At 44.9% G+C, this 26,199-nt stretch overlaps 1 protein-coding gene across 1 annotated transcript in view; it reads left to right on the top strand.

Annotated features, from left to right (window-relative positions):
• The window catches only part of PARVA (parvin alpha), a 179,561-nt gene that overhangs the window by 84,486 nt on the left and 68,876 nt on the right, over positions 1-26,199 (top strand). Inside the window, exons 2-3 of the mRNA XM_019975250.2 lie at positions 24,355-24,444; positions 24,526-24,596. Coding sequence (XP_019830809.2) covers positions 24,355-24,444; positions 24,526-24,596 — 161 coding nt within the window. The remainder of the gene's footprint in view (positions 1-24,354; positions 24,445-24,525; positions 24,597-26,199) is intronic.

The raw sequence follows: 26,199 nt of genomic DNA, 5'->3' as shown, positions 1-26,199 counted from the left end.
TGTTATCCCGTTATACAGATGGGGGACCTGAAACGTGAGAAAATTAACTTACTTAAGGTCACACAGCCAGTAGCTGGTGAAGACCCTCACTAACAGTAAGAATAGTAGTACTAATAGCAGTGGACTTTTTATTAATTTTATTTAATTTTAATAAATTTATTTAATTTTAGCAAGCAAACAAAGGGCTTTGTATATTTTGTTTCATCTTTGCCAGAACCTCTGGCAATAGAAGTCATTTAAGGTTTGCAGAACCTAGGTCTCAGTTGAACTTGCCTTGTTTGTTTGTTTTTGTTTTTTAATTAATTTATTTTTAATTGAAAGATAATTGCTTTACAGAATTTTGTTGTTTTCTTTCAAACCTCAACATGAATCAGCCATAGTTATACGTATATCCTCTCCCCTTTAAACCTCCCTCCCATCTCCCTCACCATCCCACCCCTCTAGGTTGATACAGAGCCCCTGTTTGAGTTCCCTGAGCTGTACAGCACATTCCCATTGGCTGTCTGTTTTACATATGGTAATGTGGGAACTTACCCTGTTTTTATGAATGTGTATGTTTTTAAACTTAGTGTTTCTCTCCCCCACTGCGCTGTAATCCTAAGACTGCAAGGCTCTTACTGCTGTCCTGCTCCCGGAGTGGCCTCTGTATTCAGCTTGAGTTCTGGCAGTGGTGCGCGCTCCGTAAGTGATTAAGGGGCGAGAGAATGAAATGGCAGAGTGCTGGATGCCCATAGATGGGCCTGCTGAGACCTAGCTGTGGCTTGGCAGCTGTGCCATGTTTTCTCTGCCCTGGAGCTTTCCTCTGATTCTTTCCCTCCACTGGACCTCAAAGCTGCCCCGTGAAAGGGTCTGGTCCTTATCACCATATAGAGTCCAAAGAGTGTTGGGGACGGGCTAAGAGTTTTCACTGTCTGGCCTCTCCTGGGCCTTGTCAAAACAAGCAGGGGCATCTTATTGTTTATAGGAGCTAAAAATCATGACCGTGTTAAACCCAAGATTGTCAGGCTCCTTTGGACATTTTTACAACCCACTCTCAGACGAGGGATGGTCTTTCTTGTGGCTGGATATCAAGTCCCTACGTAATGAAATTTGATGCCATATGATGCTAGGTAGAGATACTTCTTTTTCTTTCTGATATCTGGACATTTTCAGAACTTAGATAATTTTATCCTATTTACATCAAACATGCAGGTAACTCTAGACTTTTATATCTGTATTATTTCTGGGGAGGTCTAATATGATTATGAATGACAGTAATTGACATTACATGCTTTGATTAAATTTCCTTTGCTGTGAATCAAAACCTTTTAGCCCAGTCCTGCAGTGCTATTTCTGGACTTCTCTTTTACATACTCTGATGCGTTAGGCAGCAAGTATGACACAAATTCACTGTCATAAATTCTGCATCCCATAGACTAAATGAGATAGGGCATGCAAGGTTGACTTAATGCGAGCCACATGATAATTAATCAAAAATGTTAGTTGAATTGCTTACTTTATGCCTTTTAGGTGTACACTATTTGAAGAATTATAGTGTTTCTTGAATGATAATCGTAAAGCTGATGTTTATGAGCTGGCTGTTTACAGATGATCATGGATAGCATAGTAATTACATCCCAGGATTTTTCTCCTTCCAGGGTTTTCAGGTCAGTAGGACCTTAGAGGAAACTACCCCAGATAGCCTCCTGCCTCCTCATCCCCTAAACAACAGCGGCAAACTCAGTCATCACCTGGTCAGCCTGCTAGAGAGGGGTAGAGGGGAGGGAGGGTCTGGATCAGTTACTTGATCCTGACCGCCTCTCCCCTTCATTTGGGTGCACAAAGCATGTTGCTTTGGAAAATGCACCGTAGCATTTCCAGGTGTCCAATGCTCCTGGCCTTTGAGCGTCCTCGGGCCCCTCTGCAGCGCTGTCTCCACCACAATCCATACTTTGATCTTTGCGGTCAGATAGAATAGGAAGTAAAAGTCCTCTGCTTAATTGGCCATGGCATCTCCTGCCAGCCTAGGGATTTTTCCCAGGACTGACTCTCAGTGAAGCCATCTCTGTCTCTTTGTTACGTCTCTCCCCACCCCTGGGGCAAAGTGATTTGGACACAGGGTCCTGGAGGACTGATCGCAGTGGTGGGCATCCCCACCAATGCCTCATGAGTTGGCATCTTGGGAACCTGTCCTGAGTCTCTGCAGTACTCTACTAAGGTGCAAATGAACTTGTCCCAGCATCTGAGGAGTCCACTGGGCCAGGGCCAGTACTGGATCACCTCCCAGCTTAATCTGGGAGTGAAACAGGTGCACAGGCCACCCCTCACCCCTAGCCAAGCCTTTGCCTTAAGCCATCTAGCCAACAAACCCAATGGGCCATGTTGGCAAATGTTCAAATACAAGAACATTTTCTTCTTGGCCTTAATGCACGTCTAAGATGATAAGTTCATGCCTGGAAATGTCTATGTAGATACCTTCCCATCTGCATTACCTAACTGTGGGTTTAGGTTATCCTTCCTGAAAGAATGAGTTCCCCATAACTGAGATAAGACTTGAAAGCACAGCACAGCCCTCATGCTGTGTCTGGGGCAGCTTTAGGTCTCCCAGCTATACCCATACTTTGCTGTGCTTAAAGAGATGCTTATGACCTTGAGTCTGTGGGCAGGCTAAGGAATTTCAGGGCCCCCCAGATGAGACTCACTTCTCAGTAGTCTAAGCCTCAACCCCTTGAAAACACCCTACCCAGCTCTGACTGAGGTGTATACCCAGCCTAAACAGAAAAAAACAGGCGCTCCAGATTTCTAGTTGCCAAGAGGCAAGCGCTAGAATCCTGTTTGCTTTGCAGCAGGTCTGTGAGTCCCATGTGGCATCATATTAAATTATATAGGCAGCCACTTGTTCTCAACTGATGCACTGAGCTGAGAGTTGTGGGTTGAGCAGGCAGCCTTCTCCTCGGGAAATGGCTGAAAAGATGCTGTAGCTCCACAGACCTCCGGACCTTGGAAACTGGGCCTGAAAGCAAAGGAGTGAGGGCCACCGCAGGGAGACCTCAGCTCTGGGCAGAAGATACCATGATTGTGGCTGAAATCCTAGACCATGGGCTGCGGGGCACTTTGCCCTAAAGGTGGGTCAGAGTCTGGGCGAAGTTGGATGTGCTGTGGTAGGGGTGGTTCTCTGCTGGGGGTGCCCTGGCCACCTCCTGGTTGCATCTCTTGTGTTTGGGCTTCTGAGATGGCAGATGCCCCTCTTGCCTCTCAAGGTTTATTGTGTCAATCTGACCTGCCTTAGCCTAGCTCTGTGGTTAGAGAGAGCTCTGGAGGGATGGGGTGTGTAGGTGGGGGAGAGTGTGTGGGGTGTGTGTAAGGTGTTTAGAGGTTGGGGTGGGAAAAAGAAGATGAACATGGAAATAAAAGAATGAAGGACTTTTGAAAGAAAAGATCTACCTAATTTTACTGCTTGCTGTCCTCTGCTCCCTTGTAAAGGTAAATCTAAGCATGCATTCTGAAAGTGTAGTGAGAAGCTTTTGGCTTCTGTGAGGTATTAGCCTGCTAAATGCTTTTCCTGAGACCTAACAGCCAGCTCTGCTCAGTAGCTGGAGCAGGGAGGGTGTTGTAATTCTCATTAGTGACAGTAATATCAACTGGACAAATATCTTACTTCAAGAGCTCGTAATTACTGATGCCTAATGGACCTTTGAAATTCTCCCAAATAGTTTGGGATAAATAGATAAAGGCAAGGACTGAAATGGGTTTGACTGATGTGCATGCAAGTCCTTGGCAAGACTTCCCACTCGGTTTCCTTTCAGATTAAACATGGCTTGAACCTAAACATGTTTGGGTTTATGCCTGGGCTGAAATTCCTCCCCATGGATCTTGATAGGTTAAAGATTACATCAGTTTCGGCTCTTGGATCTGGGTTCTGAAAAGACCACAACTAAAAGGAGTAAAAAAGGTAGCTGTGAGCAACGTTTAGTCAACGTGGGAGCCCAAGGGATGGCTGTGTTGACAGTCTCCTTGGCTCCCCTGAAGATGTGCAGGGGGGACCTGACTCCTCCCGGGGGTCCACAGTGCTTTTATAACAGATTCACAGCTGGTTGATGAATCAATGGACCCCAGAGTCACTCATTTGCACCCTCTGGGAAAGCACTTGTGTTGAAAGTCCCAGCATCTCTCGGGGGAAAGAAGGAGACTTGAGGGATCCTGAAGTTACAGCTGACCCTGGGATGCTCCAGAGCAGAGCTGGGTATCAAAATTGGGGCAGGGGTTGGAGCAGATGCAGAGGGAAGGAAGGGGATGGAGAGAAAAGAACCCAGGCTGATGCTGAGTGAGAGGCATTTTGTTGTTTCATTTAAGACATTGTGGAGACCATTGAAAAGGATGATTTTCCCCTTTATTTACTAGATATTTATATATGTTTTCCTTATATTAATTGCCACGTAATATATTGTATTACATTTCCCTAGGGACTTTGATAGACTGTTATTATGGATTTTTAGAATGAAGTTGTTCTCCATTAAGAATATTAATCATGCTTACCCTATTAATTCCATTTTTTGTTTCCAGATTGACCTTATTCTTACTTGCTTGACCTGATCTGCCTCCTTAGTTTATAAAACAAGCCTGTGGTTTCCTTCTGCTTTTCTTCACCCAGAATCTAGTTCTTCAGTACCATGAAACACACACACACACACACACACACACACACACACACACGAACTTCTTGCTGTAGAAAACTTCTGACAGATACTAAAGTAGAAAGAATAGCATGGGACACTCTCAAGCCCATCACTCTCTTCTGCAAGGATTAATCCACGGCCAACCTTGTTTCATGTATACCTCCCATCTGACCCTCAGCCCCCACCAGAAGATTCTTTCGCAGTGAATCCCAAGTATACCATTTCAGTATTTTTATTTCCGTTATAGCTCTTAAAGATAAGGGTTTTTTTTTTTTTTTCCCAAAAAAGAGAAACACAATTATTATATTACATGTAGATAAAAGTCTAGTAATTTCTTAACATGTTTAGCTATTCAGTCTCATAATTTTGATCATTTTTTATTTTTAGTTTGTTGAAATCAAGATCAAAATAAGACCCATGCCTGGCAATTAATTGATATTATACCAGATCTCATTTATTCCTTGAAATATATTTATTGAAGAAACTCATTGAGTTCCCACAGTCTAGATTTCGCTAGCTGTGTCTTGACAGTGTCAGTTAATGTGTTCGTCTGTCCCCTGTATCTCCAGAGAATTGAGAGGCAGACCTAGAACTGATGGTGGTGTGTCCCTTTGGGGGCAGGAGGAAGGAGAGGCACGATGTCTGGTTGTCACTGGTCTGTCAGGATCCATTACTGCTCATTGCCTGGAAACCTTCATTCATTAGGGGTTTCCAGATCATCGTGTTCTAATTCATCTGTTCTATCATCATTTATCAGCTGAAATGCCTTATAAGGATAAATGTGGCCTCATTAAGCATTTGATCAATGCAAGTATGGTTTGATTTAAAGAGAGAGGATAAACATCAGATATTTGCTCTTTATTCACCAGTTTTCGGAATGAAGGGGTTTCCTAGCCTCTTCCAGAGGTGACGGAGAGGTGCTGAGTTCTGTTTTTCTGCATCATTATTGACTCATGGATTTAACTGTATTTGATGTATTTGGGCCCCTTGCAGTTATCCATGTTGATGCTTTAACTTTTCAGTCTTTGGCCAGTGAAAGCCTCTTGGATATGATCTTAATCTGGTGCAAGTTCATACCTAACTGATTTCTAGCAATAAGATGCTCCAGGCTCATCTTATATATTTTCTGCCTCAGAGCTAGAATTGGCCATTTGTCCAAGAAGCCCTGATTCCTTTTATAGGAAATGGCATTATTGTTTAGAGCCCACAATCCAGGTGCTATGCATGTTGAACAGCATCTTTTTCCACCTCTGAAAATACAGCCAAACCACAGTCGACACCACCACTCGTTAAAACCGTGACGGTCGTCACCCCTCTGTCATCTCCGTCTGGCCTTCGCCGTGCCTCCAGACCCCCTCCCAGTCTCTGTAACAACCACAAAATATCACTTCTTAACATTCCTGGGTACTTTCACCATGCCACTTGACCCAAAACTTCCTTCTGCATTATAAAGCATTTCATGGGCCTTTTTCTACTGTCTCTTTCACAATCCTATCTGTCCTTATCAACCCAAGATAAAGGGATAGATCATCACTTCTTAAAAGTCTCCTCCAACTTGATTCTTAAGCTCTGCTGTCTCGCCAAAGTCTTGCCTGTTTCATGAGATCATCTCTAAGCAGTCCCACTCTCTCCCAGGGCTTGTCCACATTCCTAGACACACTCTGGGGAGAAGTGGGCTAGCAGTTACCAAATGCTCACTAGGGCATGTCCTCCTACTGTGCTGAGCATTTCGTGTGTGCTGTGTCATCTAAGCTTATTTACAGTCTTGTGAGCTAAGAATTATGATTTCCATTTCAGAGGGGACAAAAGTTATTAAATAAGAGGCAGAGCTTGGATTCATCCTTTTTTTAGAGCCCAGGCCAGCTCAGATCGCCTAATCATGGTGCTAGATCCCAGGAGGACTTCTGCATGGATGGATCCACTAAGGAATCTTCCTGAGCCTTCTGCAAATCTGCAGAGCTCTGCTCTCCTTATCCTACATTGCTTTCAGGAGTAAATCCACACCTTGTGTATTCTAGCTCTTGGTTTAACTCTCTGACACCTCAGAGACTCATTGCACTCCAGCAGTCTTCCTGAAAATGTGTCTGTTCTCTTGTCTCCTCTTCATCTGATAAACTCCGACTTCTCCTTTAAGAAGCAACTGAAGCATCTCTTTTAAGGAGCTCCCCCCAGACTTCCACCTCCAGATGAGTTAAGTAATGCTGCTTTGGCTCTCCCAGGGGACCATGCTCTGGGACTGGGTCTTATTCATATCTTTGACCCCAATTCCAATTATTTGTGGAACTGGATCCAATGGCAGGTTGTACAGAAAGAAGTTCAGTGGAAGTGTTGGGCAGGCAATCAGAACACCAAACACAGTAAAAGCATCTCTGATTTACTACAATTTCTTTTAATAGGTTCTCTGTGTAGTACCTGGCCTAGGAAAGTTGCTCAGCAACACTGTTAAATCCATACTTACACAAATGGATGAGTGTTTGGTACCAGTCATCCTATGCGTGCTCACATGGATCAAATGTTAACCTTCCTTGAAATGGCTTTTACAGTTTCTTGTGGCCTCTGTCACTCTCTGCTTCAGTTGTACACATGTATTTTTGTCCATAAGTTAAATTATGTTCTGGGCCTGGAAGATGCAACTGGCGTGAGGCTCCCAACGCATTGCCTTGCACGTAGTCAAGGCTCAGTAATTATCCGTGGAATTTAATCAAATGGCAGGTTGTACAGAAGGAAGTTACAGTGGAAGTGCCGGGCAGGCAATCAGAACGCCAGACAGACAGTTAAAACATCTCTGATTTACTACAATTTCTTTTAATAGGTTCTCTGTACAGATTTGCTGTCAACGTGGATTATTGGTTTAGTTAAAAAAAAAAAAGCAGTCCAGGGAGCTGCAGTAACTCTTGTGAGGCACAGAGACTGGCAGCATTTTGTCACTGCTTCCAGGGTGATGGGCACAGATGTCTGCTCTGGGACAACACTTTGTCATAATGCTGAAGACGCCTAGATAATAAGTAAAAAATGCTTCCGCCTAAAGAGCCAAGACCTGTTGGCCTTCTCTGCTCCTTCCTTTGCTGTCTCCAATTCTTTTTCTTTTTAAAGCCCAGACCCACCCAAGATTACCATCTGTCTCTGACCTAGAAGGTGGAGCTGTTTGTTTGTACTATATTTATTTCTGCCTGAAGGGGACCCTGTTCAAGGATCAGCCTGGCCACACTGCCCATTCATTCCGAAAATACGTATCAACATCTCATGGCCGTGCAGCAGTGGGCAGGCCTCTTGGCACACTCGAATTAGTGGAGGAGATGGGTTCTTCAGATAGGTGCACAGATAGATAATTACAAACAGTGCTGAGTGAGATGGATAGAAGAACAAAGCTGCAGCCATGGAAGGGTCTGGCACTGCCTTCTCATGAAGCCCTCCCTGGTCCCTCCTGGAGGTGCAGGCCTAGCCTGGTCTCCCTCATTGCCCAGAGCCATGCCTGTATTGGTTCTCAGACCACTGAGACTCCAGGTATACGTGAACGTGAGCTCCTAGGGCAAGGGTTCATTCTTTTCTAGAATATGTGTGGCATATAGCAGGTGCTCAATCAGCATTTAAGACTGGGAGGAGGCCAATGAGCACATTTTACCAGGCCTCATTCCATTAGATGAAGAAGTCAGGAACTTCCCGCAGCACTGTGATTATAGTGGTGTGATGATGAGTTAGTTCCAAAACTTCTGCTCCGTCCCAAGAAGGAGGAGTCTCTCTTCCAGAAGGGATGGAGGGAGTGAATAATGAGCAGAAGTCTTTAGCATAAGGCCTGGCCTATTCAGGAGCTCAGCGCAAGGCATGTCCCTTCCCCTGCCCCCTAGAAGTTTCCTTAGAGTGGTCTTGTGCTCTGATGCAAGCACCCTGCCCAGCAGCAGTACCAGCCTCCTCTCAGGACAGACCTGAGCCAGGTCAGGTCCATCTCCTGCTCAGCTCTGAGTCTCCAGCCTGGGCATGTCACAGTTGGGACTAAGGGAATGTCTGTTTTGAATGGCATGGGCTTAGTGTCAGAATAAGAACAGGGTTCTACAGCCCATCCATTCTGGTTTGCTTCTTCCTTGGAGAACAAGAGTATGTTCCCTTCCCAGATATGTTGCCAAAAACATACCCTCTTAGCTCCCATCGGGTCTCCTAGGAGAAGGGGTGGCAGACCCTGGCCCCCAGATCCCTGGGTGAGCACAGTAGATGCTTTTGCACTGAACACAGCATCCCAGGTCACCTCCTTTTTCAGTCCAGCTTAGTAGATGGTTTGGTGTACACAGAAGGCTCCCCACTTAATCAGGCACCTCCACTTTTCTGTCCCAGGGCTCTGGCTCCTGAAGCCCCCTCAGTTGGCACCCAGTGTGGCCTGGAAGTACAGAGAGGTAGCACCTGGGGGCCACCTCAGTAGTAGGGAAGTCTCCTGGAGACACTGTGTATGGTTCCTTAGCCCCATAGGAGCTGCGGTTCAGGTGCCCACAGGTAACCGGCTCAGTAACATGGGCCTCCTTCTCTGGCTCTTCCTATGTCTCTGCATCTCTTTCCTCACCCCTCACCCCTTTTCCTGGGATTTCTTTCCCCTTTCATATGACTTCAAACTCATACACTGGGGAAAGGAGACAGCTAACTGGTAGAATCATCTTCCAGAGAACTTTTCAGGAAGTCTCCTACACTTTCTGAACTTTAGCTTCCTCATCCACTAAAGAGAGCGAAGAGGCTGTAGCCTGAACCTCACATCAGGCTGTCATCTGGTTCCCCAGAGGCCCCACATTTTTCACTTGCTGGTCCTTCTGCCTGAGCACCCCCTCCCCTCCCCACCTCACCCCCTTCCATAGCTGGCAAATGACACAACCCTCCAGATCCAGCCGCCTTCCCCGAGGACTGGGAACCACCTAAATGTCCAACAGTTATGGAAGGGTTAAGCAGTGTGTGCATACCTTCAACAGAGGTTGAGAAAGCCAGTTAAAGGGATATTTTTGATGGCATAAGGAAGTACAGTGAGATTATCTGATACTATAAAAACTGGCCATGGAACTACCCAGAATGTACCCAGTATGGAGTATGTGTAAGTGTGTATATAAAACATAGAAAAGCAGAAGAAAACATGTTACCTCTAAGCAGTAGGGTTGTTTTCCTCTTAGTTTTTAAATATTTTTCAGGTTCTCTTAAATTAGCATTCTTTCTTTTCTAGCCAGAAATAAGTCAACTTGTTATTTAAAACAAACAAAAATACAGCTTAAGTGTCGCCTCTGTCCTCAGAGAGGCTAAGCCTACAAAGAGTGACCAGACCACCTGTAGGGCTCAGTGTACAAAAAAAGTTGTTACACAAAACGGGAACAACATACAGTGTAGTGTTGAGGGTATAAACCCTGGAGCCAGCTGTGGTTGTTCAGTTGCTAAGTCATGTCCGACTCTTTGCGACCCTTTGGACTGTAGCACGCCAGCTTCTCTGTCCTCCACTATCTCCCAGAGTTTGCTCAAGTGACTGTAGCTGTGAAATTAGAAGACATTTACTTCTTGGCAGGAAAGCTATGAGAAACCTAGACAGCATATTAAAAAGCAGAGATATCACTTTACTGACAAAGGTCCACATAGTCAAAGCTATGGTTTTTCCAGTAGTGTACAGATGTGAGTGTAATTGAACCATAAAGACGGCCGAGCACCGAGCACTGACGATTCGATGCTTTTGAATCACTGTGGTGCTGCAGAAGACTCTTGAGAGTCCCTTGGACAGTAAGGAGATCAAACTAGTCAATCTTAAAGGAAATCAACCCTGAACATTCATTGGAAGGACTGATATTGAAGCTGAAGCTCCAATATTTTGCCCACCTGATGCAAAGGGCCAACTCATTGGAAAAGACCCTGACGCTAGGAAAGATTGAAGGCAAAAGGAGGGGAGGGTGGCAGAGAATGAGAGGGCTAGATAGCATCAGTGACTCAATGGATGTGAACTTGAGCAAATTCCGGGAGCCAGATGACCTGGGATCAATCTGGGTTCCACTTTTTTGCTCAAGTTACATAACCTCTCTGGGCCCCATTTTCCTCATTTGTAAAATGGGGGTAATCAGTTCCTACTCATCAGATTGTCAGGAGGATTAAATGAGTAAATATATATATTCTTAAAGAAAGGGGCCGCATCTGTGTCCCTGGTACAAAAGAAATGCAGTGCGAGTATGTGTTCTCTTCACCGTTATCCATTCAAGGGAGAGTTCCCACCAAGAGTGCTCCTTCAGGGTAAACCAGAGCTGACCTCCAGACAAATCCAGATTTAGCCCACTAGTGAACTGATCCAAACAAAACACAATGATGCCGCGGCAACTCCCTGGCCAGCCCCCTACCCAGAGCCCTTGCTTCAGTGGAGTCCACCACTCGGAAATTCCAATGAACTGGTACTTGATGTGGCACTTTAAGCAGCACTGAGCCACTGCAAAAATAAATGACTGGCTTACTTTGAATTAATAAATAAGAATGCTATAGACATGAAGGTCAAAGAGCCACAGAGAAAGAAAGAAAGAAATTTGACTCCGGCGATGCAGAGATACAAAGCCAGTGAGTTGCAGAGGCCACCTGGTTGCCTAGAGCCCCACGGGGCTTCCCGTGGTCTCTGCATCTCCCATGTACTCCTCTGTTCCCTCCACTTTGGGAGAATGCTCTGCTCTCAGGACTTGGTTCAGAACTGCGTGGAGGACCGTAGCATTACTGCAGTGCAGTTTGTGGGCACATCGTTCCCTTCCCTGCTCAACTACAGCATTCTCTGAGCACTTACTCAGTGTGTAGCAGCACACGCCTGGTGTACTGGTCTCTCGCCGTCACGGGCATCTGCCAACCCCAGGAGGAAAGTACTTGTTTGTCATTGTATTCACAGCTCCTGGCCCAGCCCCTGGTACCAGAGATGCCCATGTGTGCTTATGAGTGAAAGAGATGAGCAGGGCCAGTTCCACCCTGGCTGTCCTGAGTTGCTGTGCCCACACTTCACATCTATTAGCTAACATACCAGGTCAGTTTCTGTGGTCTCCCCAAGGCTGTTATTAATACAAATGCTAGGGTATATGGATGCACAGAGATGCACACGCATGCATGACAGCCTGGTGTCACCCGTTATAAACTCCCAGAGCGATACACCTGCACCACTTTGTACTTAAGTAGGAACAGACCTTTAAAATCAAGAAAACCATTCTGGTGCTAGATCTAAAGCGACAGCGGGCATGGTGTGGCAAAAGACGAAGAACGCTGATGTGTCTGATTTTGATCATAGACCCTCTGTGCCTGAGCAGTGTTTGAAATTCCCACGGCTAACTTGAGACCTCACTGGTGTTTCAGTTCACAGGGTTTTGACAGCCCAAAGCTAGTCAACGGTGCATCCGTCTCCCTCTGAGCGTACTTGCAATTCGAGGGCTGCTGAATCACGTGTTTGGCTGAACAATGAATTAATGTCCAGGGGCCATCTGCCTGGCAGCCTTCCAACTCTGCAGAGACTATAAAACTGACCAAAACAAAGACATGGGTGGAAACTTTAAGACTTGGCACTATAGATTCCCCTGTCGGCTCCCATCACCATACCAACCTCTAAGTTCCTTTTTTGGCTGTGCTTCAAGGCCCAGATGTTAAACCCTGGTGACTAAACAGCTGTGTCAGGTAGAGCAGAGTGTGGGGAGACCTTGACAGTCTGCTGAGGCCACTCTGAGCTGTTCCCATGTTTGCCTGATGCTTTATATTATGGCCGCTGAAATAAGTTTGTTTGTTTGTTTTTAAGTAACAAAACTCTGGTTTAAGGGCTAGGATGGAGGGGGTGGTGATTTTGCATTTCCTTTTGATAATTTCACATAGAAGAAGAATGAACCCACACGTTGTAGGCAGGGGTGAGTATTGAGAACAGAACCTGTCCCCCAAGAAAATGTTGGAGCCAGAGTAATGCCCCCCAGAGATATCCATATCCCAGATATGGATTTTAATGAATCTAGGGATATATTAGCTTACATGGCAAAGGGAAGTTAAGGCTGCAGGTACAATTATGGCTGCTCATCAGCTGACTCTAAAATGAGATTGTCCTGGGTTTTCCAGGTGGCCCAGTATAATCACAGGGTACTTAAAAATAGAAGAGATAGGCAAAAAAAGAGGTCAGAGTACTGCAATGTGAGAAGGATTTGACCCCCATCCCCCACTGCTGACTTTGAAGATGGAGAAAGGGGACCACAAGCCAAGGAATGCAGGTGGCCTCCAGAAGCCAGAAAAGGCAGGAAAATGAATCCTCCCCTAGAGCCTCCAGAAAGGAGCAAACCCTGCCAATACCTCGATTTTAGCCCAGTGAGACCCATGTTGGACTTCTAACCTACAGAACCATAAGGATAATAAATCAATGTTGTTTCAAACCACCAAGTGTGTGGTAATTGTTACTACAGCAATGGAAAGCTAATATAACAGCCATGTCATAAAAGCCCCATCAGGAACAATGGATAGATTTAGCTTCCAAAGCAGTTCCAGAGAAAGCAATAAAGACACCTTCAGTGATGGTTGTACTAGTGGGACAGATCTCTCCTTGGGAAAGCAGAAATGACCTTGCCAGGCATCCTTAAGTTATGAAGAAGCTCTGTCTTCTCATCTCAGCCCTGGAAACAAACCTAAAAACCATGCAGTTTCTATGTGGAAACAAGTTCTCACTTGGGAATAAGTACAGCTTGCACTATAGGACTTTGAGATGGTCTTTGTGCTTTGCTTCCTGTACAAATGCTTCTATAGGGGTCAGCTAATGTTGGATAAATTACCACTGTCTCCTTGGTGATGGAAAGAAACATATGCATCTCTTAAAATTATGGATTTCCCCGCAGTGAGCACTATATTTCGTTGGAAAAATAGCAAATTTGGGTTGATTTTTTTTTTTTTTTTTGGTATGTGAATTATGTCTTTATTTTTTTTATTTAATTTAATTTTATTTTTTAACTTTACAATATTGTATTGGTTTTGCCATATATCAAAATGAATCCGCCACAGGTATACATGTGTTTCCCATCCTGAATCCTCCTTGCACCTCCCTCCCCATACCATCCCTCTGGGTCGTCCCAGTGCACCAGCCCCAAGCATCCAGTATCGTGCATCAAACCTGTCCTGGCGACTCGTTTTATATATGATATTATACATGTTTCAATGCCATTCTCCCAAATCATCCCACCCTCTCCCTCTCCCACAGAGTCCAAAAGACTGTTCTATACATCAGTGTCTCTTTTGCTGTCTTGTACACAGGGTTATTGTTACCATCTTTCTAAATTCCATATATATGCATTAGTATACTGTATTGGTGTTTTTCTTTCTGGCTTACTTCACTCTGTATAATAGGCTCCAGTTTCATCCACCACATTAGAACTGACTCAAATGCATTCTTTTTAATGGCTGAGTAATACTCCATTGTGTATATGTACCACAGCTTTTTTATCCATTCATCTGCTGATGGACATCTAGGTTGCTTCCATGTCCTGGCTATTATAAACAGTGCTGCGATGAACATTGGGGTACATGTGTCTCTTTCAATTCTGGTTTCCTTGGTGTGTATGAACAGAAATATGGGTTGATTTTTTTAATAGACTTTTTATAATACTTTTAGATTTATAGGGAGAATGAAAAGATAATACAGAGAGTTCATTTATGCCTATGTTCAGTTTCCCCTCTTATTAACATTTTATATTAATATGCTGCATTTGTTATAATTCATGAACCCATATTAATATTATTAACTTAAGTTATTCAGATTTTTTTCAGCTTTTACCTAATGTCCTTCTTCTGTCCCAAGTTCCCTTGCAGGATACTGTGTCACCATCAGCTGTCACATCTTCTAAGGTTTCTCTTGGCTGTTACATTTTCTCAGACCTTCCTTGTTTTTAATGACCTTCTCACAAAACTCAAAATTATCACAGACTTAAATATAAAATATAATGTATAAAATTTATAGAAGAAAATATAACAAATCTATTTGATTTAGGAGTTTGGCGATGAGTTTTTAGATGCAACACCAAAATGACAAACCATGAAAGAAAAATCGATAACTTGGACTTCGTTAAAATCTGCATAAGATCTTATTAAAATGGAGGGTATATGGTCTGTGTCTAGATTAATTTTGGCAGTTGGCTATCCAATGGTTCTAGCATTGGTTGGTATGACCATCCTTTCTACATTGAATTGCCTGTCCTCGTTTGTCAAAGAGCAGCTGGCTGTATTTGTGTGGGTTTGCTCCTGGGTCTCTGTTCTCTTGCATTGACCTGTGTGCCTGCTCTTTTGCACCACTGTCGTTTTTCCTTGACGTCTGGTAGTGTCAATCCTCCAGCTTTGTCCTTCTTTAGTATTTTGTTGTCCACTTTAAGTCTGCCTTCCTATGTGAACCTTAGGATTGGTTTGTCAATATACACAAAATAGCTTGCTGTGACTCTTGACTAGGATTACACTGAATATATAGGTATACAAAAAAGATGTTCATGACCCAGATAATCACAATGGTATGATCACTCACCTAGAGCCAGACATCCTGGAATGTGAAGTCAAGTGGGCCTTAGAAAGCATCACTACAAACAAAGCTAGTGGACGTGATGGAATTCCAGTTGAGCTATTTCAAATCCTGAAAGATGATGCTGTGAAAGTGCTGCACTCAATATGCCAGCACATTTGGAAAACTCAGCAGTGGCCACAGCACTGGAAAAGGTCAGTTTTCATTCCAATCCCAAAGAAAGGCAATGCCAAAGAATGCTCAAACTACTGCACAATTGCACTCATCTCACATGCTAGTAAAGTAATGCTCAAAATTCTCCAAGCCAGGCTTCAGCAATACGTGAACCGTGAACTTCCAGATGTTCAAGCTTGTTTTAGAAAAGGCAGAGGAACCAGAGATCAAATTGCCAACATCCGCTGGATCATCAAAAAAGCAAGAGAGTTCCAGAAAAGCATCTATTTCTGCTTTATTGACTATGCCAAAGCCTTTGACTGTGTGGATCACAATAAACTGTGGAAAATTCTGAAAGAGTTAGGAATACCAGACCACCTGACCTGCCTCTTGAGAAACCTATATGCAGGTCAGGAAGCAACAGTTAGAACTGGACATGGAACAACAGACTGGTTCCAAATAGGAAAAGGAGTATGTCAAGGCTGTATATTGTCACCCTGCTTATTTAAGTTCTATGCAGAGTACCTCATGAGAAACGCTGGGCTGGAAGAAGCACAAGCTGGGAATCAAGATTCCCGGGAGAAATATCAATAACCTCAGATATGCAGATGACACCACCCTTATGGCAGAAAGTGAAGAGGAACTAAAAAGCTTCTTGATGAAAGTGAAAGAGGAGAGAGAAAGAGTTGGCTTAAAATTCAACATTCAGAAAACGAAGATCATGGCATCTGGTCCCATCACTTCATGGGAAATAGATGGGGAAACAGTGGAAACAGTGTCAGACTATTTTATTACTCCAAAATCACTGCAGATGGTGATTGCAGCCATGAAATTAAAGGACACTTACTCCTTGTAAGGAAAGTTATGACCAACCTAGATAGCATATTCAAAAGGAGAGACATAACTTTGCCAACAAAGGTCCGTCTAGTCAAGGCTATGGTTTTTCCAGTGGTCATGTATGGATGTGAGAGTTGGACTGTGAAGAAAGCTGAGCACCGAAGAACTGATGCTTTTGAACTGTGGTGTTGGAGAAGACTCTTGAGAGTCCCTTGGACTGTAAGTAGATCCAACCAGTCCATCCTAAAGGAAATCAGTCCTGGGTGTTCATTGGAAGGACTGATGCTGAAGCTGAAACTCCAGTACTTTGGCCACCTCATGCGAAGAGTTGACTCATTGAAAAAGACCCTGGTGCTGGGAGGGATTGGAGGCAGGATGAGAAGGGGACAACAGAGGATGAGATGGCTGGATGGCATTACTGACTCGATGGACATGAGTTTGGGTGAACTCCGGGAGTTGGTGATGGACAGGGAGGCCTGGCATGCTGCGATTCATGGGGTCGCAGAGAGTCGGACACGACTGAGCGACTGAACTGAACTGATAGGTGAACTTGGAAAGAACTGACACTTTAATACTATGTCTTATAATCCATGAACACTGTCTCTCGATTTATCTAGATCTTTGATTTCTTTCATCAGAGTTTTGTAATTTTCTGTATGCCATCCCTGTGTACATGCCACTAGATTTATATCTTCGTATTGCATATTTGGGTGCTACTATAAATGTTATTGGGCTTCCCTGGTGACTCAGATGGTAAAGAATCCACCTGTAATGTGAGAGACCTGGGTTCAATCCCTGGGTTGGGAGGATCCCCTGGAGGAGGCATGGTAACCCACTCCAGTATTTTTGCCTGGAGAATCCCCATGGACAGAGGAGCCTGGTGGACTGCAGTCCATGGGGTTGCAAAGAGTCAGACACAACTGAGTGACTAAGCACAGCACATAAATGATATTGTGTTTTTAGTTTCTAACTTTAATCATTTATTGTTGGTGCATAGGAAAACAATTGATTTTTGTCTGTTAAACTTCTATCCTGACCCCTTACCATAACTGCTTATTAGTTCTAAGAGATGGACTTCCCTGGTGTCTCAGAGGGTGAAGAATCTGCCTGCAGTGCAGGAGCTGCTGCTGCTAAGTCGCTGCAGTCGTGTCCGACTCTGTGCAACCCCATAGACTGCAGCCCACCAGGCTCCCCTGTCCCTGGGATTCTCCAGGCAAGAACACTGGAGTGGGTTGCCATTTCCTTCTCCAATGCATAAAAGTGAAAAGTGAAAGTGAAGTCGCTCAGTCATGGCCGACTATTTGCGACCCCATGGACTGCAGCCTACCAGGCTCGTCCGTCCATGGGATTTTCCAGGCAAGAGTACTGGAGTAGGGTGCCATTGCCTTCTCCTAGACCAGGGTTCGATCCCTGGGTTAGGAAGATCCCCTGGAGAAAGCAATGGCTACCTACTCCAGTATTCTTGCCTGGAGAATTCTGTGTCCAGGGGAGCCTGGCTTCCTATGAACAGTCCATTGGGTCACAAAAATTCAGACATGACTGAGCAACTAACACATAAGACTATGGGGTTTTTTGTTGTTGTTGTTTTGTTTCATCATTGGTCAGTTCTTTGGGAGTTTCTACATAATCAATCTATGAACAGAAGTGAAATTCGCGCAGTTGTATCCGACTCTTTGCAACCCCATGGACTATTACAGTCCTTGGAATTCTCCAGGCCAGAGTACTAGCGTGGGTAGCCTTTCCCTTCTTCAGGGGATCTTCCCAAGCCAGGGATTGAACCGAGATCTCCCACATTGCAGGAGGATTCTTTACCCTCTGAGCCACAAGGGAAAGTTGTATTTCTTCCTTTCCAACTTGTGTGCCTTTTATTTCCTTTTTCTGCATTATTGTAATAGCTAGAGTATTTAGTATGATTTTGAATAGGGGAGATATCTTTGTCTTGTTTCCAGTCTTAGCATATAAGCATCCATTTTCTCACCAGTAAGTGTTTTTTGGTAGATGTTCTTTCAGGTTGATTTTCCACATAGAGAAAAGTTGTTGGGATTTGCCAACCAGACAGTGTAGATGTGTCTAGCTGCAGGAACTTCTGGGGGACCATTGAGCCATTTAGAAATTAAAGGAACTTGAGTGAGCTTTCATGACGGCCAAAAAGTCATGGGGTCCCGAGAACGAGCTCGAGCAGCCTGAGTACCTCACTGGGGTTCGCTTGCACTGAAGGAGAAAGAACAACCTGCATGTCCTCTTGCTGTCCCTCAGTATGGTGTTTGGGTTTTTCCTCTACAGACATGGGGAGCGTGGTCCAGCGCACGCTGGGGAACAGATGGGTTCACAGCCCTCGACGCTCTGGACCCTACCTGCTTATTCACCCCTGTTCTTCCACCCTGTTTCTCCTGTGTGAGCCCTACATTCCCAGTGCTCAGGCGTAATCACTGCTGTCTCAGTAGCTGCCCTGTTTGTCTACATTTTGCTGTTTATACACAAGGCGTGCTTTTTGTGAGGCACCTGTGTTGGATGAAAATGTAAGTTTTTCAAAGTCTGGCTCACGTGTCCCCCTTTCTGAGAATCCTTCCCAGTCTTCCCCATCTACAGTTAACCTTGTTGCCCCCACCACTGAGCTCCCACAGACCTCTGGTTACATGTATGTCATCTGAGTGCAGCATACTGCCCATTGTGTTTTTCTGTGCCTGCCTCTCCCACCAGAACAGATTGAGGCAGACTCATGTCAAATCCCCAAACCCTATGCCCGGTGCTGGCACAGGGTTTGCTTCAAAGGAGGTGCCCAGTAATGTGTACTGGTCACATGAATGAAATTACTAGCTTTGCACAAATGGACCCTTTTGTACTCTTTGAAACCTCTGTCCATTCTTCTCACCATACTTGTTTTCCATCTGGTGTTCTTCAGGCCCTTGTATATATATTTTGGAATATAAGAGATATCTGCAGCTATTCTGTTTCTCATGGAAAAAAAAAAAAAAAAAGGAAGGGAAAATTACTGTTCTTTGTATACCTACTGTCTTCATCCATCAACTTTATAATCTTGGTGTCCCATGCACCGATTAGGGAGTTAAGGCTCCAAGCCCCAGAAGACACCAACTCAGCTGACTTAAACAAAAAAGGAACTTCCTTTATCACTTATAGCAAGACACAAAAAGCTAGGGTGGCTCTAGGGATGGTGGCTTAGCAGTATCAACAAGAACTCCTTTCTTTCTTCCCTGCCAACCTTAACGTATTAGCTTCTTTGGCCAGACCTAACTTCATGACTATAAATCTAGGCATAACATCCTGATGCAGGAATGGTTAGAAGGAGAAAGATACCTTCTCTTTCCTTGAGCCTCTTTTTGAAATGAAGGACAACTTTTCTAGAAGGTTCTAGAAATTTCCAGTTACAGCTCTTTGACCAGAATTGTGTTACATGACAGTGCTTGAGCCAGTCACCGCTAAAGGAATTGAGATTATCATGATGAGCTTAACTCAATCGAAATCTCACCTAGAAGCATGGTGGTGGGGGGTGGGGGGGGCGGTGAGGGGGTTGTGCAGTGTATACTGGAACAAAATGAGAGAGTATTATTTCAGCAGAGAGAGAGAAAAAATAAAATCAATATTGGGGAAGAAACTAATAGTGTCAGCTGCACCTTTGTTTTAAACAAAATTGTTTTCTATCACATTTCGTGTTGAACTGTTTAAGTCACCAACATAAGGTCCCATGGCTGATAAAAAGGAGAAGTAGGATTCAAATCCAGGTCTTTCAGACTTCAGAGCCCATCCATGTCCTTATTCTGCGGCACAGCTGGACCCAGAGTCACGCTGTGTTTCCCAGAAAAGCCAGGCTCCCTCCCTCATGGTGAGCGCTTCAGGAGTTGAGGCGATTGCCCTGCTCTCCCAAGCCCGACCTTCAGCCGGGCATTTAATCTGTTTATTAAGTTATGACTAATGGCGCCGCGAGACACCGAAGGCTGCACATTCAGACCTAGTTTTAGGTGGTTAGAAGAGGTTCGGGGGAAAACATCATATTCATATTCTATGCCGAGAAAATTCAATTGCAACTCTTTCTCTCTCAGAGTGCAGGGGTGGCGAGGGGCTTCTGCTGGGTCCTGCTTTGGTTTAATAGAAATGAAACCTCCAAAGCACGTGGGCTGTTTTGGGAACATGGCCACTAATGCGGCCCCATGGGGCGGGGGGCCAAGGCTGAGCCGGGCAGTTTGCATATTCACTTTTACAAACAGTTGGCTCCGAGTCAGCAGTTAATGGGATGGGAATGATGTTCCTGTACCAAAGCATTTCCTGAAAAAAAACATTTCCAATTGCAAACATATCTCTGCCTTTCTTCTTGGGTTTGTTTTGTCTCTGTGAGTGAATTAAAGAGGCAGGGCAGAGGGGAGTGTTTCTGACTGGGGATTTTTCATCTAAAAACATTTCTAACAATGATCTACACAGAAAAAGAGGTCCTGTTCAGATCCACCTTTAGGAGTCCTGGCTGCAAATATGGTGTTTCTAGTCACACGTTAGAGGTATAAATATCTCTATATTCATAGATTGGCTCTTACTCGACAACAGTCTTGGGACAGAGGTAGCTTTTTTCTCTTTACAAAAGGTAAGCTGGAAATTCTGCCCTAGAAATGTGCCCACACACGCACACACAGGATCAGGCCAAAGTATGGTTTTCTCCCCTAAGGACAGGCTGAAAGTCTTCTTTGCATGCTGTACACTGCTCTGGTAAATTGTGCTTTAACTTATAACCTGTGCAGTGGAAGGGTAGTCTTAACAGGTTTATTCATTTTATTCAACAAATGGTCCTTGAGTGCTTATCATTTTAAGTAATAATTGCAAATAATTACATAGCTCTTAACCAGGTACCAGACACTCTTCTAAATGTTTTACATGTATTAACTCATTTAATCTTCTCAACAACTCTAGGAGGTAGGCAATATTATTATTACCCCCATTTTGCAGATAAGGAAACTGAGGTGTAAGATGGATGAACTTGTCCAAAGTCACGTACTAGTAAGTGGTAGAGCCTGGATTTGAATGTAGGCAGTCTGACTCCTCTTCAGAGATCTAATCGCGAACAAAAGAGAAAAAGTGCCAGTCTTTCCACAGCTTACATTCTGTTGAGGAGGGGATAGATAATAAATGTAGAAATAATAGTTACTTCAGATTCTGACGAGTGCTATGGAGAAAATACAACACAAGAGGGAGGCAGGGGACTATTCAGAGGGTCTTGTAGGTCTTAGGAAGGAGTATTTATTCTGAGTATACTGGGAATTCCCAGGTGGCAGTAGTAAAGAATCCTCCTGCAGTGCAGGAGATGCAGATTCAATCCCTGAGTCAGGAAGATCCCCTGGAGAAAGAAATGGCGACTCACCCCAGTATTCCTGCCTGAGAAATCCCACGGACAGAGGAGCTTGGCGGGCTACAGTCCACAGGGTCACATAAGAGTCAGACATGACTGACCTACCAAGCATGCACATGAGGGGAAGCCACAGGAGGGCGTAAAGCAGGAGAACGCATGATTGTGTTTAATCCTTACAGATCATTCTGATTGTGCTCTAGGAAGTAGACTGGCATGGGGAAAATGCATCAGAAAGCAGTAGGCAGGTTAGAAGGTGGTTCTGGTTATTTAGGTGAAAGATAACGGTGGCCTGAACCAGAATAGTGATGATGGAGCTGGTGAGAAGTGGTTGGAATAGGGTCCTGTTTTGGAGGTGGAACCCAGAAAACTTGCCAATGTATTGGCTGTAAACAGTAAGGAAAAGAAGGGAAGGGTGATTCCTCAGATTTTGGCTTGAACTCTTATGCAAATGGTAGTGCCATTTACTGAGGAGGAGAAGAAGGAAGGTGGACGAGTCTTGATGTGTTGTTACGGTGGAAGTAAGGGTACTGAAGATCACGTGTTCTGTTTTGGATGTATAAATCTGAGATCTCCATTAGTAGACAAAAGAGAAGATATTGAGTGAGTCTGGAGCTCAGGGTCAGGCCGAGGCTAGAGATTTTGTTTGTTTTTGTATGTTTCTGGTTCTTGTTTTAATAATGAGTTGACTCTTGTTTTCACAACCCAGTGATGCTGGGTAAATAAAACCACTCAAAAGAATAAATTAGGACAGAGCTTGGTTGTTTTTGTAATGAAAAATATCTAGGAAGTTGCTGCATTTTTACCCTATCCCTGATTTTGTTGCCTTGGATTCAGTTTTAGATAATACAATCTTATTAACTTTAAAAATATATAATACAGCATACATCAGGCTGGAGATTTAAATTTGGATATCATCAGCATCTGGACCTATGGCATCAGTCAGGATAGCGCCATCCAACTGAATCTTCTGTGATAATGGAAATCTACATCTGCACTATCCAATGGGCTGCCGCCTGCCCCACGGGGGCCACTGAGCACTTGAAATGTGACAGGTGGAACTAAGAAACTGAGTTATTAATTCATTTAAACTTCAATAGCTGCATGTGGTTAATGGGTACTGTATTGGACTGCACAGACCTGGTGGCAGGGTGGGGTGGGGTGGAATATACAGATGGAGAAGGTTCTGGGCAAGAGCTAGTCTCTTCACTAGCCAGTTAACCGCGTCTCACACCCACACTGAAATGTAACTTTATTTCCACTTCCCATTGCCTGTGTAGTGATGCTTGTTAAGTGGTAGAAATCTTGCTTCTTTGTGAGAAACAGCCTGGAAAAAAAAGTGAACGGCTAGTCCTAGGAGGAGTGCTAGGAGACATTATAAAGCCTAAAGAAGCAATTGTGCTTTGCTGGAAAGCAAACACAAGCCCATATTTATAGAATCATTTGAACCTTGAAAGTGTCACTTATATTTTTCAATTATGTTTTGTGGGGGGAATTATATAGAATGGTGGGTGTCTGTGGATTTGGAGATTCAAGATGGTGACTGGCTGATATCCCATCTGAATGTCAAGAGCCCACAGCAACAGGACTAAATACCAGCTTCATAATGCGAGTTGTGTCTCTCTAGGGCAGAGTGGGTTTCACTCCCTTTGTTAGGCAATCTCGCTCCCTGTCCAACTGCAACCATCAGTGACGTCTGCTAATATGAAAGAACTCTTTGTAAGCAGCTGCCTGTGCTTAAGAGTACTTGCAAGTGTATGCTGGCAATCGGTGAGGCCAGAGTCAATACAAAAAAATAAAATGGAAAGATGGGACATTGCTTTTACCAAAGTTGATTGCAGCTGCTGAATCACCTCTTTAAGAACTGTTTGGTGACAAGCTCCTTCAGAGAAAATGGTTGTTCTGTGCTTAATTGGTGCAAAGGAATTGCCCAAACTGGAATTGAGTAGAACTGAGGGGATTTGAGCCACTGCTGTTAGGAGAGGTAGTAATCCAAGGTCAGTGCTCAGCAAAGGGCCATCACACAACTGGTTTTGTGGTAGGAATTTGTATTTTTTTTTTTTTTTTTTACTAAGGCTTCATGTGGGGGGTGGAGGTCAGTGGATGGAGGGGGTGGGCTGGAAGTATCTAGTGGTCACTGACCTCTCGTTATTTTTCTTGAGGACAGTGGAATCGTAGACTTCTAAGATTTGGGAAAGTATAAAAGAACTTGATGGTCACCTGTCCAGCTTTTGATGTTCAGCTGAGGGAACAGGCCTGGAGAAGTGAGGTGCCTGACCCCAGGGCCCATGACTCCCTACGGTTGAAGGGATAAATCCAGAGCCCAGGGAGAGGCCAGAATGAGGCATCCTCGAGCAGTGCTGGATGGGAGGAGGGGGGGTGGGAAGGAGGGAGGGAGGGAGAAAAATGTCCGAAAAAATACACAGGAGCCAATTCAGGAGAGAACTCAGAGGAGGGTTGACCTGAGGATGGAAAAGGCCTGTGGCTCAAATGGAGCCTCACCGTGGGGACCTCATGCATCCAGTCAGCAAAGACTTGTCAAGCGTGCACTCTGCACCAGACGGCAGGAGGGACAGGAGGGAGGCGTGGCAGAGACTTAAGAAAGACGTCAGTGCTCACTTTGCTTCCATTTATTCCAAGATCATTTCTGAAGGGAAGCAGATGTCCATGCCCAATTTTTCTAGGAAAGCAAGTGATGTGACAGAAGGAGTGAGATGAAGGGGACAGTCTGCTCCTTTTAGCAAGGAGAGGCAGGAATCGGATGCAGGCTGCGCCACAGCTGTAGGCTAACCTTGGTGCTTTCGTTTCTCAATCTGCCTCAATGTGGAACACGGCTATGGGCTGCCGCATAACGCTGCGCTTCCTTCTTACAGTGTCCGAGCTTCAGGAGGAAGGCATGAACGCCATCAACCTGCCCCTCAGCCCCATCCCCTTCGAGCTGGACCCTGAGGACACGATGCTGGGTAACGGGGTCTCTTGTTCTCTCTGGGTTAGCCTGATGCCTTCAGAGCCACCACCTCGCTGACTGCCTTTTCTTTTTAAAGAGGAGAATGAAGTGCGAACGATGGTGGATCCCAACTCACGCAGCGACCCCAAACTTCAGGAACTGATGAAGGTAAGAGGAAATTAGAAGGGGGTTCAGGTGCCTCCAACTCCACAGGTGTCTCTAGACCAGTCAGCCTGTGTAGGCAGGCACCACTCGAGCCACTGCAGAGAGAACAGAAATCCACAGCAGTCCCTGGCCACAGGCAGCTTGCAGTCCAGAAGGTGGACATCTGCAGGTTAACAGAGGTGGGACATAACAGGTGCCCAAGGAATGGTATTGACCATAGGCACTGGAGAATTTAGTGCAAAAAACTCACATTTGCCAGGATCTTCTCACTCACACAGTCCTTTCACTGCATTTCCCAAGGACCCTCAAAAGTACCCTCTGAAGTTGGATTTAGTATCATCTCTATCTCTTTTACAGATGAGGAAACTGAGTCTCAGAAAAGCCAGGTGATTGTTCATTTATAGTCATGGCATGAGTGGAGGAGATGAGATTCAAACAGAAATGATTATGATGAAATAACATACTGTGCATAATGTACTTGGCACAGTGACTGACCAATGGTCACCCTCAAAAAATCTCTATTTCCTCCCCCTTCTGATTCCCTGTCCTGTATCTGTCTTCTTCAGCTTCTCCAAGCTGCACTTAAAACAGGACCAAAAGGCACTGGGTGCAGAGTGATTCACTCAAAATGCAAAGCTGAATGTTCATTTTCCTGTTCAAAACCTGTTTGTAGCTTCCTATGAACTGCAGGTTGAAGCCCACAGTCCTGGGGGTGGTGTTTGGCATCTCCATGCTCCAGCTGCCTCTTTAACCTCAAATAATCCCTGCTTGGCAAGGGTGCCACAGGGACAGCAGACCTGTTCATGGCGGCTCCCGGCGCGCACCTGCACACAGCTGCTCTGCACTCCCACCGCCAGGGCTTTGGCCATGCAGTCCCTCTGCCCAGGCGCTCTACTTGCCCTTCAAAGCCAGGTCACGTCCTTCGGGAAGCCCTCTCTAAACCCCGGGGCTGTCACTCAGCCCCTCTGTGTGCCGCTGTGGTTCACTAATTTGCTTCTGTACTGTTGTCATCGCATGGCGTTCCAACGACTCATATACTTCTCGGTCTCCTTCACTAAGTGGGGAGCTGCTCGGGGTTAAAGATTGTCCTTTTTTTTTCATCAGGGACAGTCTTTTTGTACCCTCAGGATCCAGCACAGACTGATATATAGCAGATATTAATAAATGCTGGATGCATAGATGGTTGGATGGATGAAGGAGAGAAGGAGGGAAGGGGGAGGGGAAGAGAGAGGAAGGAGGAAGGGAGGAAGCATGAAAGCTCCTGCCTTAGGCCAGTAGAACAATGTGCTTTGAAAGCCCGAGCCTCCACTCAAGGGTGGAAACCAAGCCCAGCTCCCGCCTGTGTTGTAAAGACTATCTGCTTATGTGAAGTCAAAGAAGTCAAAAGGTGATGCTCTGGGACCTCGCTGGCAGTCCAGTGGTTAAGACTCCACGCTTCCACTGCAAAGGGGTGTGGGTTCAATCCCTGGTCGGGAACTAAGATCCCACATACCACGTGGCATGCCCCCCCCCCAACAAAAAAATGGGTGATATTCCGTTTAGGTGAAGTGGTCAAAAAGTCGGAACTGTAGTGCTTGCCTGAAGCTTGTGATCAGGAGAGGTGACT

The sequence above is a fragment of the Bos indicus genome, chromosome 15, assembly GCF_029378745.1.
Source record: "Bos indicus isolate NIAB-ARS_2022 breed Sahiwal x Tharparkar chromosome 15, NIAB-ARS_B.indTharparkar_mat_pri_1.0, whole genome shotgun sequence".
In the NCBI taxonomy this organism is placed as follows: domain Eukaryota; kingdom Metazoa; phylum Chordata; class Mammalia; order Artiodactyla; family Bovidae; genus Bos; species Bos indicus.
This window is presented reverse-complemented; position numbering and strand designations above follow the sequence as displayed.